Source organism: Ostrea edulis, chromosome 9, assembly GCF_947568905.1.
Source record: "Ostrea edulis chromosome 9, xbOstEdul1.1, whole genome shotgun sequence".
Taxonomy (NCBI): Eukaryota; Metazoa; Mollusca; class Bivalvia; order Ostreida; family Ostreidae; genus Ostrea; species Ostrea edulis.
The window spans coordinates 5,050,712-5,066,871 of record NC_079172.1 but is presented as its reverse complement, the minus strand read 5'-3'; the positions used below and the strand labels follow the sequence as shown (position 1 = coordinate 5,066,871).

The window sequence follows — 16,160 nt, the reverse complement described above, 5'->3', positions numbered from 1 at the left end:
AACTGACAGGGGGAATGAGTATATACTCATGATGGTAGATAACTTTACCAAATGAGTCGAGTGTATTCCACTCCCATCTCAGACAGCGGAAATAACGGCTCAAGCAGCCATTAACGACTTTTTCTCCAGATTTGGCTATCCTTACGAGATCTTTACAGACCAGGGCCGCAACTTCGAAAGTGAGCTATTCTGTAAGATCTGTACCATGTTGAGAATCCATAAGGCTAGAACAACGCCTTACAGGCCTTCAGGAAATGGCCAAGTAGAACGGTACAACCGCACCCTGATGGACGCGGTCCGTTGCTATATAGACGGTCAGCCCAAGACATGGGATAAGTACTTAGGTCCATTATCTGGAGCATTGCAGTCGGCGGTTAATCGCCACACCGAATATACCCCAAATCGGTTAATGCTGGGTAGAGAAGTTAACATACCAGCAACCTTGATGTTTGCCCCACCCCCTTCGGGTTCTTTGCAAAATGGGGGGAGGGTGAGGTAGACAGATACGTGCGAGATCTAGAGCAGAATGTTCAGAGCGCGCATGACATCGCACGCCAGAAGTTAAAATCTGCGCAGAAGGCAATGAAGAGAGCTCATGATCTTAAGGTCCGCATCCGTAAGTTCAAGGTCGGAGATTTGGTGTATTGGCGTCGCAATGCGGGAAAGAAAGTAGAGTCTATCTGGAAGGGCCCAGGTATCATTATTGAAGCCAAATCCGACACAGTATTTGTCGTTAAATCTCGGGGAGAAGTCAAGGTCATGCACCATGACAAGCTTAAAACATGCGAGTCTAGACAACTTCCGAAATGGTTAATCACATCTCATCGTAAGTTGTCTGGAGAACCAGCAGACCGAGACAGTGATAGTACTCCTGTGTGTGTTGTAGCTGAGCCGCTGGGGGCCACGGGTTCAGGGTTAAATCCTGGGGACCCGGGGAGTAAGCAAAAAACTAGAGTAGAACCGAAGCCAGCGGAACGAGTAGGTCCTTACATGGGTATCCGGAAACGAGTGAGGAAAAGGTTAAGTAAACCGAACAAACCTAGTACACCTAAGATACCTAAAGCTACTAAGGGAGGTAAATCTAAACAATACTGTTTATGTTTGCAGACTAAACCCAAGGGGTTAATGGTGCAATGTGATAGCTGCCGGGACTGGTTTCATCCTGGGTGTGTGGGTATAAGTGAGGCTTATGCCAAGTCCGTTCCCCAGTATACATGTCCTGAATGTAGTCCCGTCAGTGTCAGCAGTCACTAGATTACGGGATAGGGTCTCGCAAGGATGCGGAGCCATGTGCGATTGTAAATATTAATTAGTTCTTACTGCTAGGGAAGCAGGTATCTTTATCTATACAGGGATTTTGCCCTGATCATGATGTCCATTCAGAATTGTGATTATCGGTGATCTAGTTCTGTCGATTTACTTACCCGTGATGTCCGCACTTAGATGTTCCCGGGAGGAGAATAGGCAGATCTTACCAGTTCCAGGATGCAGCGTTCGCGACGGAGTCGTGGACGTGATGTCACGTTAGACATCATGTCTGTCCTGGGTTGTGATGTCCATGTCCGGAGGCGAGAATGGTGGATGTTGTCGTGTGACCACTTGGTGAGAGGGAGACGACGATGGACCTAGTGGTGGACCTGAGAGGACTCGAACGAGGGACGCCCAGGACCAAGGACTAATGTGATGTATCATATTGTGAACCATAGTATTGACTGTTAATATTATAAAAATGTATTATGGACATTAATGTATATTTTTTTTTATGTGGTAGGCCCTGCTAGGTTTTAAGTGTATGTATATGTTTGTATATTATAGTTTGTCCTAATGTATTACGGGCTGGGACGCCCTTTCTCAAAATGGGGAGGAGTGTAGTGGTCCTGGAGGTGCTAGGCACGAATTGCCCTGCCACCTCCGATTACGTAGTACACTAATCACATACCTGCTGTGACGTGTAGAGCTCCTCGCGATCTTGTCTGTTAACTGTCGACTAGGATAGACGTGTTTCTGTCAGCTTACTATTGTATTGTATATTGTAATTGCGGGCACTGGAATAAATGGGGATTATTTTACCATAGTGTTTCTCTGTTCCGCCATCACCGCACTTGGGTTAATGTAGAGAAACGCTATATTATGTATGACTGATCCTGAGATCTTCTATGAAAAGCACTGGTAAATTGGGGTACATATGGTGTACTTTGTGGCATTTGACAAGTGTCAACATTGGATGTTGCACATGACTGAAAATAGTTCCTTTGGTCTTCCCACGAAGGAGCGCACGGGTTAAGTGTCACAGTTTCCTTTGTTTCAGATATCTCACTGTAAAAATGTTCATCCTTGTTTAGAAGAGATTCATCTAATTCTTGGTCATTTGTTTCACTTTGTTCCAGTTCTTCTAAAATTTTAGCTTTAGCGTCTCTTATCTCAATTTCTGTTTTAATTTCAAGTTCTTCCTCCTTTCTTTTCAAATGGAGTTTTGCTTGTTCAATTTCCTTTTTTGTGAATAATGCTACGGCTCTGTCTACTAGTTAAGCTTTGCGTTGATGCTCCTTTAGCTTTTCTCTGGAGACATGACTTGAGGAGGTCCTTGAAGTTGTTTTTGTACGTATGGATCTCTTGTCAACAGGTGTTGTGTGCTTCAAAAATCCACTCTTCCACGGATTCCTTCACTGCGATGTGTTTTTATTCTTATGTTGAAATTCTTTATTGTCACTGATTTTTTCAGTTGATGGAGACAAAAGTTTCTGATATTCCTCATGTGAAAGAAGAAATTCTTCATAAACTTGCAACCACTTTGTATATTTACTTCTCACAACATTTTTATCAGGATTGTGTAACAGCAACTGTTCTATATTCTTACTTAAGTTGGAAAGCTCCTTATCAGCTCTCTGCCTGAACTTGAATCGATGTTCGAGATGATATGCCAATCCCTTTTCTGTCATGACTCTCTTTCGTTGTCGTTCTATAACTGGGTGTTCTTCACCATCACTCATGATTGTTCCTGTATACTTATTCGTATATGATGTACTGACCACTGTCCATAATGAATAGAAACAACTCGTCTCTGCGTATGAAGTTGAGGAATTCACATGATGCCAATCATTGACTTGATAATAAAATCCCAGGCATACGCATAGACGAATTGTTTCTATTCATTATGGACAGTGGTCAGTACATCATATACGAATAAGTATACAGGAACAATCATGAGTGATGGTGAAGAACACCCAGTTATAGAACGACAACGTGTACAAATTGGCGCAAAAATTTAAATGTCGAAATTGGCTGCTACACAGTATTGAAAAAAAAATCATCGGGGACGGAGACCAGACTTATAGCTTTCATAACGTACTAGGATTACTTTTCAAAATTTACGTCCAGTATTCGTGTTTATTATATATATATATAAATGAAGACAGAGAGTACGTACTTCATATTGAATAGAATGAATAGATATAAAAAAAAAAAAAAAAACAATCAACGGAATTCGAATTGACTGCTACCTAACATGGCTATATCTACAAACGTAATCAATTAGATATGTGAGTTTTCGGTTTACATGGGGCTTTAATAAATGTTTGGACAGAAATATACTGGGGAAATATATTAGGAATTTTTTTATATCATAATGCAAGAATACAGCGACCTGCGCCGTAAATCAAAGTTTTTTTTATAATGTGTGGATCTGTAGCTCTCTGGTATGACCAAAGATTTTCCCAAAGAGCTACTGATCTCCATTAGTGCATATGCACATGTAATTCCGAATTGTCGGTACGCTTAGCATGCACTGTGTTGTATCTGTGTGTTTGATCGAATAAAGCTGAATAACAACTTCATACATTTTTATGATAAAATAAAACGCAAAACTCCTGCATAATAAACTTACATTCGATTTGTCATGATGTATTGACTTTTTGTAAACTCGATCATTATATAAACGACCACAGGATTTGTGAAATTCTGACTGGAAACTATGTAATCTTTGTCTACTAAACGGGGTACAGTGCATTGAAAATGAACATCATGTTTCGAATATTTGCAGTCTATATAGTGACATTATGTTATGTTGTATTCCATGTTATCACGTGATGAAACTTTCAGGAAGAGAAAAAGCAATCAAATACAAGCATGAAGGATTTTAATGTATTGTATTTCCTTGTTTTGCGTTTGCGTTCTCATTGATATACGAGATAATAACACATTTGTAGACTGGTGTGCAACCATCTGATTTATAATGTGGAAATCTAGTTACATGTATTTCTTATATTTTGTGATTTGTGTGTTGCTCCTGTGTACAGAAAGTCTGAATAAAACAAATGGAGGAAACTGCGGAACGTAAGTTTTTGCATACATGTAGGAGTCCCATGAATGCCTGAATATACATTTTTTTCCATTGGTATGTAAATTAGAATTCAAAATTTGAAGATTTTAAAATAGAGGTTATCAACCACTTCCTAGAATCAAACTACATGAAAAATGTTTTCAGAATTCAATCTGACAAAAATTGAGGATGACATAATTTGCATTTGATAAAACTTCAGCTTGTTGAAAGCCTGTTATTTCACACCTTATTTATGATAAAACAGCAGAAGTATTTTATTACGGAATTTTAATGATTGATTGATTGTATCTTGCTTAACGTCTCTCTCGAGAATTTTTCACTCATATAGAGACGTCACCAAGACCGGCGAAGGGCTTCAAATTTAGGCCTTTGCTCGGCGCATACGGCCTTTGAGCAGTGAGGGTTCTTTGGCGTGCCACACCTACTGCGACATGGGACATCCGTTTTTAAGGTCATCTCCGAGTACCCGTAACATTTACACCTGATGCCAAGTGTTTAGCGATGGAACTGTCACTACCTGTTTTAACGACTTAGGTCTTTTGCGGTCGGGATTCGAAGCCCGGCCTCCCACATGCGGGGGGCGAACGCTCTAACCTCTAGGCCACCGCAGTGGTTTTACGGAAATTCAATATTTTAATACTCACCCTACATAAATATAAGACAATATATATAATCTGGTTTCCAGTGGTTTGCTAAAGCTGGTAAAACTGTTCGACAAAATTTGTATCTCTGCTTGCAAAATATTCAAACGTTAAGCCACATGCATACAATGCAATGTTGCCTGATATCCATTTATTACTAGGAAAACTGAATGCAGACGACACTCTCTATGAATATTGTGTTTTTCATAACCCTGGAACATGGGTTCTGTATAGGGTGAGACTAGCATGGGAATATCTCTAGAATGGGACCAAAATGTAGTGTTAATGACTGTAATGTTTTCATCTGTTGAAGGCACATAATTTTTGCTGACATTGAATATCAGTTTGGTTTATGTCAGTTTCCAGTTCATTGATTTCTTTTCAGGGATTATTTCTTCAACCCACTCCTTAGAGTATGTAAATTAGATTTCGTTATATAGTTGCAAAACTATGTTAACACATTGTCCACACAATTATTAAAGAATCTGGATCCCCCCTTACGTACACTTTTTGTGGTTTTGCTCCTTTTTTAAAAAACAATTTCACCCCCCTTACATAATTCCCTACAGAGCTTTGATAACCACGACAATGTTCATACCATAGACATATTATCTGCAATTTATCCATTTTTAAAGCTTTTCTACATACTTTTTGTGACTTTTTTGTGTCAAAATGTGTAAGTTTAGCATTGCACCTAGCATTGAGTTTCGTATTTGAAATATAACCCCCATATACTTTGGTATTACGAAGAAATAAAAGAAATGACTGTTACAAAATGGATATGCACAGAATGATGTTTTACAAGTTTATTTGTTTTATGTCCATTCAAGACTTTTTCACTCATACTCCAGCTATGAGTGAAGTACCGCAAATACACCACCCTCAGTTCTGTAACAGTATTCTTTATCGTACCAAACCGGTCGCAGTAGCGTGGCGAGGTTAGGGCGTTCGCTTCCCAACTGTGAGTTCCATTCCGGCAACGTGTCACACATAAGACGGTCAACACAGATAATGACCGTTTCTTCACGCTAAGCACCCCGTATTAGAAGAAAAGGAAGTCGCGGTTATTTCGGATATGACCTGAAAACGGAAGTCAGAACAGGTGTTGGCATGATAAAGAATAGCTCCCTCAAAGTTCAAAATGTGTGACATGAGTGACCTTTCTACACGCATCTTGAATGGGACGTGAAACAAATAAGAAAACAATCCTAATCGTCCCCACGCATTACTAATATGTCTGATTTTCTCTGAACTGATTTCTAATTCATACGATTAAGTGTGTATTTTGCAGAGACGGCGAAATCAACTGCTGCAATAATCACTACCAAGTGAAAAACACCTGTCTGGGTAAGATCAAACTCTTTTATAAATTTCATTGAAATTCATTATATTAATCACCACTATGTCTTCATGTCATTTCGTTTCTTGTAACAACATTGTCGTTGTCAGGCTTATTATTACAACTCTGTCTTAAACGAACTTGGTTTTAATTCCATACTCCAAGTTCCCTTCCAAAAGATGAAAGTCTTCAAAGTCACGCTTCAGTTTTAAACGTTAATGTGACGAACGGATATAAGTTACCGTAACTATACTGGATTCCAAAACATCACCAAAGCCCTTACAAATAGAGATATGATGTTGGATCCAGTAAACGTTTAACATCAAAACGTATTACCTTTTCAACACTGTAAACGACCGTTCTTCACAATGAATTAAAGACTAGGGTTTTTGACATCGTAGACAGTTGCTGCTTCGATACAAACACGGGGATATTCATATTTTCATCCAAAAACATTACTTCGTTAAAGACCACTCTTATTCTACGCACATGTACAAGTACTCTGAAGTTGATATTAAAAAGATTCTGGATTTCCACATTGACAATATCTCTGTAGTCTGGGAATCGGGTCTTCCTTCAGTCAGTAGCAATTCCCTTGTCCACGAATCATGCTCCTCTATCAGCTGACCTGTTTTTATATTCTTATAGGGCAGAATTTATTCAAAAGCTTCTACATGAGAAAAATATCTTACTGTGGCCTTCAACTCAATATTTAGATGCCAGGTGAAGATAACGAACAGTGATCAATCTCATAACTCCTATAAGCAATACAAAATAGATAGTTGGGCAAACACGGACCCCTGGACACACCAGAGGTGGGATCAGGTGCCTAGGAGGAGTAAGCATCCCCTGTTGACCGGTCACACCCGCCGTGAGCCCTATATCCTGATCAGGTAAACGGAGTTATCCGCAGTCAAAATCAGTGTGCCAAGAACGGCTTAACAATCGGTATGAAACACGTCAGACAGCATTTACCCAATGCGAGGTTGTATTGGCGAACTAGATCGTTATAACGATCATAGAATTTGCGAAATGCTGACTTCAATCGAGACTGTTGAAACCCCTGTACCATCAACTTGTTTGTCAGTAGCTTGCCTCGATTTAAAAACTGACTATACGCAGAACAAGCTCTTGCATATCGAATCAGTTGAGATATATAATGACGACAGTTTATCAATTGCTAATACTAATTTTCACTCATTTGCCGATTCCAGTGAACTTGAAATTCGTCTACACCTGCTTCATACTTTGAAACTTTATTGAACATAGACAGAGGTAAACTAACAACTCAACTTCATGACAAACACGATGACTTCTGCTTGTATATCGTCAACTTCCCATATTTATGTAGCAATATTGCATTATCACCTGGTGTTTGTCGCTCAACTGATTCGATATGTACGCGCATGTTCTGCGTATGATCACTTTTTAAAATTCTAGGTGTGTTACTGACAAATACGTTGATGCTACAGGAGTTGCAATAGTCTCGATTAAAGTTAGCATTTCCAAATTGTTTGGTCGTTATAATGATCTAATTTACAACGACAATCTGTCATTTGGTCGAATTCTGTCTGACGTGATTCATGAAATTGGAAGAGACATATTGTTAAGCCGTTCTTTACATACCGCTTTTGACAACGGCTGACTCCGTTTACCTGATCAACATATAGAGCTCATGACGGGAGTGGTTGGTCAATAGGGAATGCTTACCCCTGTTAGGCACCTTCTCTCACCTCTGGTCTGCCTAGGGATCCGTGTTTGGCACTGTTTGCCCCATTCTTAACTTTCTATTCTTTAAAGGAATTCTGATACTAATCACTGTTTCTTATCTTCACTTTCTTTCCACTAATTTTCAGAATGCCCAAATGGAACACATGGTTGGAACTGTTCACTGAATTGTCCGGAAAATGCATATGGAAAGAATTGTTTGAAAGCATGTAATTGCAAACCAGATGAAACATGCGATTCAAAAAGTGGAAAATGTTTAGGTACATTTTTATTGTCTAAATGTTTTGTACTAATTATGATAAAATAACTGTAAAATACCTGAGAGCTACCATTCAATCAGATCTTAAATGGTGCACACATATAGATGATTTCACTAAAACGTAAACGATATATTAGGATTCTTAAGAAGAAACTTAAATATTAACTCCGCCTCAGTAAATCAGACTTACTAATCTAAGACCGTCCTTAGAGTATGCCAGTCTAATCTTTAGTACGACCGTCCTTAGAGTATGCCAATCTAATCTTTAGTACGACCGTCCGTAGAGTATGCCAGCTCAGTGTGTGATCTTACTGTATTGAGGACATACGCAAAATGGAAATGATTCAGAAACGAGACGGACTGCTAGGTATATCAACACCTCTAGAAACTAACAGACAGACGCACGGCGTACCATGCCATACAAAATAGTCGTAGAAAGGTGGTCATACATAAAACAGATTCGCTCCCCTCTCAGATTCCACATTACATCTTGTAGAACTCGCGTTAGGCACCGTTGAGTCGGTTAAAGCAGCTGATTCAGTTTCATCTCATCACTACTAATTTATGTTTTACATTGAAAATAGCTTTAAAACATTTCTTTTTAATCTAGGAATCCCTACCCCTTAATAAGTGATAAATTTTTCAACAAGTTAAAGCAATACAACCTGTAACTGACGGTAAATAAATTGAAATATAAAAGAACAAATATTTAACATACTTGTGATTAAATGCATATAACTTAATCTGAAGCAATAAACCCGTCAAATCAGCAGACAATTTCGATTCATGAATCATTGTCATCCTCTGAGTAATTCCTGCTCGTAATCTCCGATGTGCATGACCTCGGAGGTCATCAGTTCGGAAAAAAAGCGAAAGAGAGGCACTGAGCACGTGTCAGATTTGTAAACAATTTAAAATGCCAATTTTATAGAAAATTCACAATCAAAATTTCATTTTAGTTGCACATTTGCTTATTTATTACTTTCTTACACTTATGGTTCTTCTTGTCATTCATGAAACGATGTAATATTTTAAACAAACGAAACTTGTAGTTACTCACGTCAGTTTCCATCTTTGTATATGATGTTGGTCTCAGCAACCCGATTATGTTCGGCAATCATCGTTTCTATGTCCGTGTATACGACACAATGGCGGTTTATACGAAACGCTCATTGTAGGTGTGCTCTCAAACAATGTTTATTTTGTTGAATTTTTCTGCAGATCTCGGGGATTATATCAGTTATACCGATAGGAGTTAATTGATTCATAATTTGATAGTTGAAAATATGCCGTCAGTTACAGCTTGTATTGCTTTAAAGACGATCACTCATCTCATAGTAATAGAAAATAAGAGTGATTATTTCCCATTTTTGATACAAACTCTATATTCATAGAAAACTTTTCACAAGACTTAAAAACAATATATGAATTAAATGAATACACATATTAGATTTAAACAGTTTGACCGCGCTCACATTGTTCATAGAAAAACTTATCAAAAAACTTAATACGATCCCGATCAAAATAAATGAATTAAATGAGAACACATATTAACGTAATACAGTTTGACCGCGCATACGGTAAAAATACAAAGAAATACTGAAACATTGTATTGACGTCAACGTCGATTGTCCGAGCTGATATTTAAGCAAAGCTTTCATGCAATTCCTGGATCCTGCAAACTGAAAAATTCCGTGTTTGATTTTTGTGTTTCCATAGGAATTAGCAGAAAATTAGAATTCATACATGATTTTAATAATTCCCAAAAAATTTGTTAAAACCCCAGAAGAAAATTATTTTTTCTATGATAGGTAATTGTCCTATATAGGTATTTTAATTTTCCTTAGAGATTCTTTTTTAAAATTAAAAGTGAATTTCTTACATGTCAGGTGACAGGCACGTCATATGAAAGGCGGGTACGGGGACAACATTCAAGAATTTATCAAAGTCTGGAAGAATTGCACATTTTATTATTTATTTTATTTTTTCATTTTATTATGCCATCCTTGAAAAAGGGAACATATTGGATTGCAACTGTTGGTACATGTAGGTCGGTCGGTAGACCAAGTTTTATCCACTATATGTCAAAAACTGACATTGAAATTGGTACGCTGCTATCCCCTCAGATGTAGATGTTTCCTATTGAGGTCAAAAGATAAAAGGTCAAGGGTAAAACTGGACATAGCAAGATATTGTCTGCTCAATATTTTTAGAACCCCTTCCATGACAGACGTCAAACTTAGTGTACAGGTTCTCTCTACAAAGGGGGTGTCCTCAAATGAATTGGAGAACCAAAGTTCAAGGACATAGTTAGATATTGTTTGCTCAATATCTTGATAACCATTTGCTAGATATCAATAAAAGTTGGTACACTTGTACATTTACAAGAATGAATGACTCCTATTGATTTTGAGGTCTCAATGTCAAGGGACATAAGAAAATGTTGCCTCTTAAATATCTGGACTAGAAGCCATAAGGACACTCAAAACCCTTTAAAGCCAATTGTATTACATTTAGTTAACCGCCGTAAATTGATTGAAATATTGCCAAAATGGCGTTAAATTAAAAAAAATCAAACAGGAGAACCTATTGCATGACATACATCAAAGGTCAACTGAAACATTTTTTTCAAAGTTCGTTTTTCAAGTAAATTTAGTAAGAAAATACCATTCCTAAAATGTTTTCACATAAGGAGAATTTTTATTTGATCATCCAGTTAGATACGACATCGTTAATTTCAACCCGGTAAATGTAAATATCCTTTGATATTAATTTAAATGTGTGATATATTTGTAATGCATTTCTCATAAGTGATATAAATAAATATAAACATAGTTTGATGTTCAGTTTTTATTTTGTATATAATATGTATTATCAATTTACATATTATATGTAATTTGGGTTAAACCCAAAAGGTTTACAGGCCCCAATCACCTGAGTTTGACACATGTTGGTAGGAATTTATGATCGGGGTAGGAGAATTACCAACAACATCCACTATATTAACCTCCTGGAGTTTCTGTATGAAACAAATTGATCACTTCCTGCATCAATACAATAACTTAATCTGAAATACAAATTCATATGTCTGATGATTTATATTAAAATGATAACAAAACGTTACAATTCAATGAATATGTACTTATTGTCTAGTATTATGAATATCCACTCACATACATACTAATTATATGGGTCAATTAAAAAAATGTACATGTAGATATTTGAGGTGAAGAAAAACAAAAAAATCCAATGTCGCAGAAAATTGATTTTCATATTAATGAAGCACTGTAAAATAAATGTCTATACTATTCAATGCCAATGTTCTTTAATATTTTATTCATTGAAATTGCTAAGTTATTCAAGTATTTCAAATTATTTAATGCAAATTAGTATATAAAAATGAAAATAAGTATGTCAATGGTCAAAATTGACTTACATGCAAAGTGAAGATAACGAACAGTGATCAATCTCATAACTCCTACAAGCAATACAAAATAGATATTTGGGCAAACACGGACCCCTGGACACACCAGAGGTGGGATCAGGTGCCTAGGAGAAGTAAGCATCCCCTGTTGACCGGTCACACCCGCCGTGAGCCCCATATCCTGATCAGGTAAACGGAGTTATCCGCAGTCAAATCAGTGTGCCAAGAATGGCTTAACAATCGGTATGAAACACGTCAGACAGCATTTGACTCAATGCGAGGTTGTATTGACGAACTAGATCGTTATAACGACCATAGAATTTGCGAAACGCTGACTTATATATATATATATATATATATATATATATATATATATATATATATTCCTCCTTTTTAGGTCACCTGAATGATTTCAGGTGACCTATTGCTATCTGTTTTTGTCCGTCGTCGTGCGTTAACATTTGAACATTTTCAGCTTCTTCTCTGAAACCCCTGAACCAATTTCAACCAACTTTGGCATATAACATCTGTGGGTGGAGGGAAACAAAAATTGTGAAATTCGTGGTCCCTGCCTCGCTGGGGCCTGAGGGGTTGGGCAAAAACCACCAAAATGAGTGTAATTTTAAAAAATCTTCTTTACTCCTGGACATTAAGAAGCCAAACTGTGGGCATAATTATAATGAACGTTGAGTCCTCTACCAAAATTGTGAAATTCATGGCCCCTGGGGCAGGGGTTCTTGTGTTAGGGTGGGGCTCTATTGGTCATATAGTGAAAATGTAGAAATTCTTTGAAAATCTTCTTCTCTGTCTCTGGGTATTAAGTAGACAAACTAATAGCATGGTAATGATGAGCAAGGGTGCCTCTTTAAAAATTGTGAAATTCATGGCCCCTGGATCAGGGGTTCTGGTGCTAGGGTGGGGTTCTATAAGTCATATAGTGAAAATGTATTATTTCTTTGAAAATCTTCTTCTCTGTCCTTGGGTATTAAGTAGACAAACCAATAGCATGGCTATGATGAGCAAGGATGCCTCTTTCAAAATTGTGAAATTCATGGCCCCTGGGTCAGGGGTTCTGGTATTAGGGTTGGGCCCTATTGATCATATAGTGAAAATGCATTTTATTTCTTTGAAAATCTTCTCCTCTGCTGCTGGGTATTAAGTAGACAAACTAATAGTATGATAATGATGATCAAGGATGCTTCTTTCAAAACTGAAATTTATGGCCCCTGGGTCAGGGCTTCTGGTGCAAAGGCGGGGCTGATTGATTATATAGTGAAAATGCAATATTTCTTTGAAAATCTTCTGTTTTTGTCCGTCGTCGTTCGTTGTGTGTTAACATTTGAACATTTTCAGCTTCTTCTCTGAAACCCCTGAACCAATTTTGGCATATAGCATCTGTGGGTGGAGGGGAACAAAAATTGTGAAATTCGTTGTCCCTGCCCCCCTGGGGCCTGAGGGGTGGGGCAAAAACCATCAAAATGAGTGTAATTTTAAAAAATCTTCTTCTTTACTCCTGGACATCAAGAAGCCAAACTGTGGGCATAATTATAATGAGCGTTGAGCCCTCTACCAAAATTCTGAAATTCATGGCCCCTGGGGCAGGGGTTCTTGTGTTAGGGTGGGGCTCTATTGGTCATATAGTGAAAATGTAGAAATTCTTTGAAAATCTTCTTATATTGGTTTTATCTAAGGAGTAAATAACCCTTTTCTTTATGATGTCTCAGACCTAGGTTTTTTAAAAAGGATTATTGATTGAACATAAAAATGACACATGTACTTCATGACCACATAGCTATTCAATGTTTCTTCAATCCAAAAGTAAAATTCTTATATTTAAACACAAAACTAATTCAAACATTGGAAGGTTGTTACATGATACTCAGGTGACCTATAAGGCCCCTGGGCCTCTTGTTTATTGATATATTTTGGAACTGTATATTTTCCTCCCTTTATATTGATGTATTTTGGAACTGTATATTTTCCTCCTTTTTATTGATGTATTTTGGAACTGTATATCTTCCTGCTTTTTATACGCCCGTCCTAAGACGGGACGTATTATGGTATGGCGTTCATGTCCGTCCGTCTGTCCGTCCGTCTGTTAGCTTTTTCGTGACCGACCCGTAACTTAAATACTACAAGGCCTAGAATCATCAAACTTTGTCTGTAGATACATCTTGGGTGTCACTGTGACTTTTCATTAAGAAGATATCCGTATGTCCGTCCGTCTGTTAGTTTTTTCGTGTCCGACCCGTAACTTAAATACTACAAGGCCTAGAATCATCAAACTTTGTCTGTAGATACATCTTCGGTAGAAGGTGTGTCGCACATTACAACCAGGTCACTGTGACCTTTCATTAAGAAGATATGGCCATATATGGCAAAAACTTGTCCGGCTCATAACTAGAAAACTATTAGACCTAGAATCACCAAAATTGGTCAACTAATGCATCTTAGGTAGAAAGTGTGTCGCATCCTACTTTAAGGTCACTCTGACATTTAATTAAGTTGATATAAAAAAATGTTTTAATGGGTACAATCAATACTGTTAACAATATGTGACGGGCTTATCATGTGCCGTGGCGGTGCACTTTATTTATTGATATATCTTGGAACTGTATATTTTCCTGCTTTTTTATTGAATTATTTTGACTGTATGATATCAACTCTTTCTATTTGGATTACACACACACACACACACACACACACACACACACACACACACACACACACACACACATATATATATATATATATATATATATATATATATATATATAGTGATACTGCAAAAAAGTCCATGGTGTAGGTAATTTAAAAGTAGAAAAAATATATCCAATGATGACTAAGTACATATGCTCCACATTTAATTAATCAATTGTGGATCATGAAGGGTAAAGATAACGAACAGTGATCAATCTCATAACTCCTACAAGCAATACAACGACACAAAATAGATAGTTGGGCACACATGGACCCCTGGACACATCAGATTTGGGATCAGGTGTACTTAGTCATGTTGTATGTATATATCATAAAGCCGATTATGTATACTCGACTAGTGATATTTTTATTGTACTTAGTCTACATCTTGTGTAGATTTTTCTATACCTATTTCTGGATTTTATATTATAATTATACTTGAGAGAAAACTCGGTACAAATATGTTTTAAAATTGTTTACCTTTATGACATAAAAATAGTATAATTTTTAGAAAAAATTACAATTTTGTCATGTTAGGCCAATAATTGTTGACACTGTATTGAGTTTGTACTCAGACGTAGTAACAGTATCGAGAGTAGCATCATGGACAAGGTGTAAAAAGTCTAAAGACCATGTATGCAGAACACAAGTGAAAAAATATTCAGATTTTATACAAAGTTACTTAACATGCATATTGGCTAAGACTCTAATTCACACATTTACAAAAGTTCACTTCAATCTAGAATAATATTTATAGATATTTGCTTGATATCCTTCACCTAACTTGTATATATGTGTATATAAATGTATACATGTATGTTACATGAACATTCCATTGAAAGTATCCATTAAATTTACATCAATATGTATAGTTTTGAAAACAAATTTGATAATACAATTCATGTCATTATGTGGCTCGAGTACAAATCTTGCAATTATTACATATGTGGTTTGTGTAGTCATTTCAGAAGTCTTTGTCCCATTCATCATTAAATCATTTTGAATGGCAGGATCATCAATGGAATTGGATGATTGTCTTGGAATTAGGGAGGTGGGGGATTAATAATCTGGACATTGGCATCAACTTCTAACTCATATAAACTAATATAAACAAATTAATAAAAGTAAATTCAGTTATGTGTCACTGAGGGGGGGGGGGTGTAATAACAATAAGCTTCAATTTGAAATAAGAATTGTGTGACTGGTGGGGGTTGGGAATATTCGTATAGAGAACAAATAAATCGTGTCATTCTATATTAATGTCAATAAAAAAGCCAAAATGATTTACCTCAAAACTTCCGGTTTTTTTCGCCACAGCTCAGGAAGTTTTGTTTTTGAAGGGGAAACTCCAAATCTGTATTCCGTTTTCGGCCCTTTTAGGCTTTTGTAGCTATGTGTAGCAGTTTGTAATCAAAGACAGTTGGGGTTGCCTTTTACTTTCATTGCATTATTGAGTGTTCCATGCAAAGACCATGCCATGGACGGCTTATTATGTAGGCCTAACAGTCCCCAATAGAGTGCTTCGACGGCCAATAATAAATCCTTTGTTGTCAATTTCCTCAGCCAACCTCCGCAATTTTTTTTGTTTGCGTAGGGAAACTAAACATTGCTAGTCTTTGTCCATATTAAACATTGCAGTTAGGAACCGCACATAACACAATATTTACACGTTGTTTACCGCACGTCACCTGCTGATTAGCGTCTTTAGTTGCAAAATGGCGGGTTCGTGT

General features: G+C 37.1%; 2 protein-coding genes across 2 annotated transcripts in view; both read left to right on the top strand.

Annotated features, from left to right (window-relative positions):
- Nucleotides 1-582: 582 nt before the first annotated feature.
- Nucleotides 583-1,254, top strand: LOC130049941 (transcription factor 19-like). Its single transcript, XM_056148193.1, has one exon. It carries the CDS (start codon nt 583-585, stop codon nt 1,252-1,254), a length of 672 nt encoding a protein of 223 aa, XP_056004168.1.
- A 2,906-nt stretch (nt 1,255-4,160) lies between these two features.
- LOC125672565 (protein draper-like) overlaps nt 4,161-16,160 on the top strand; it is a 144,200-nt gene continuing 132,200 nt past the window's right edge. Inside the window, exon 1 of the mRNA XM_056148324.1 lies at nt 4,161-4,332. Within this exon, the coding sequence (XP_056004299.1) occupies nt 4,232-4,332 (101 nt within the window). The 5' untranslated portion in view covers nt 4,161-4,231. The remainder of the gene's footprint in view (nt 4,333-16,160) is intronic.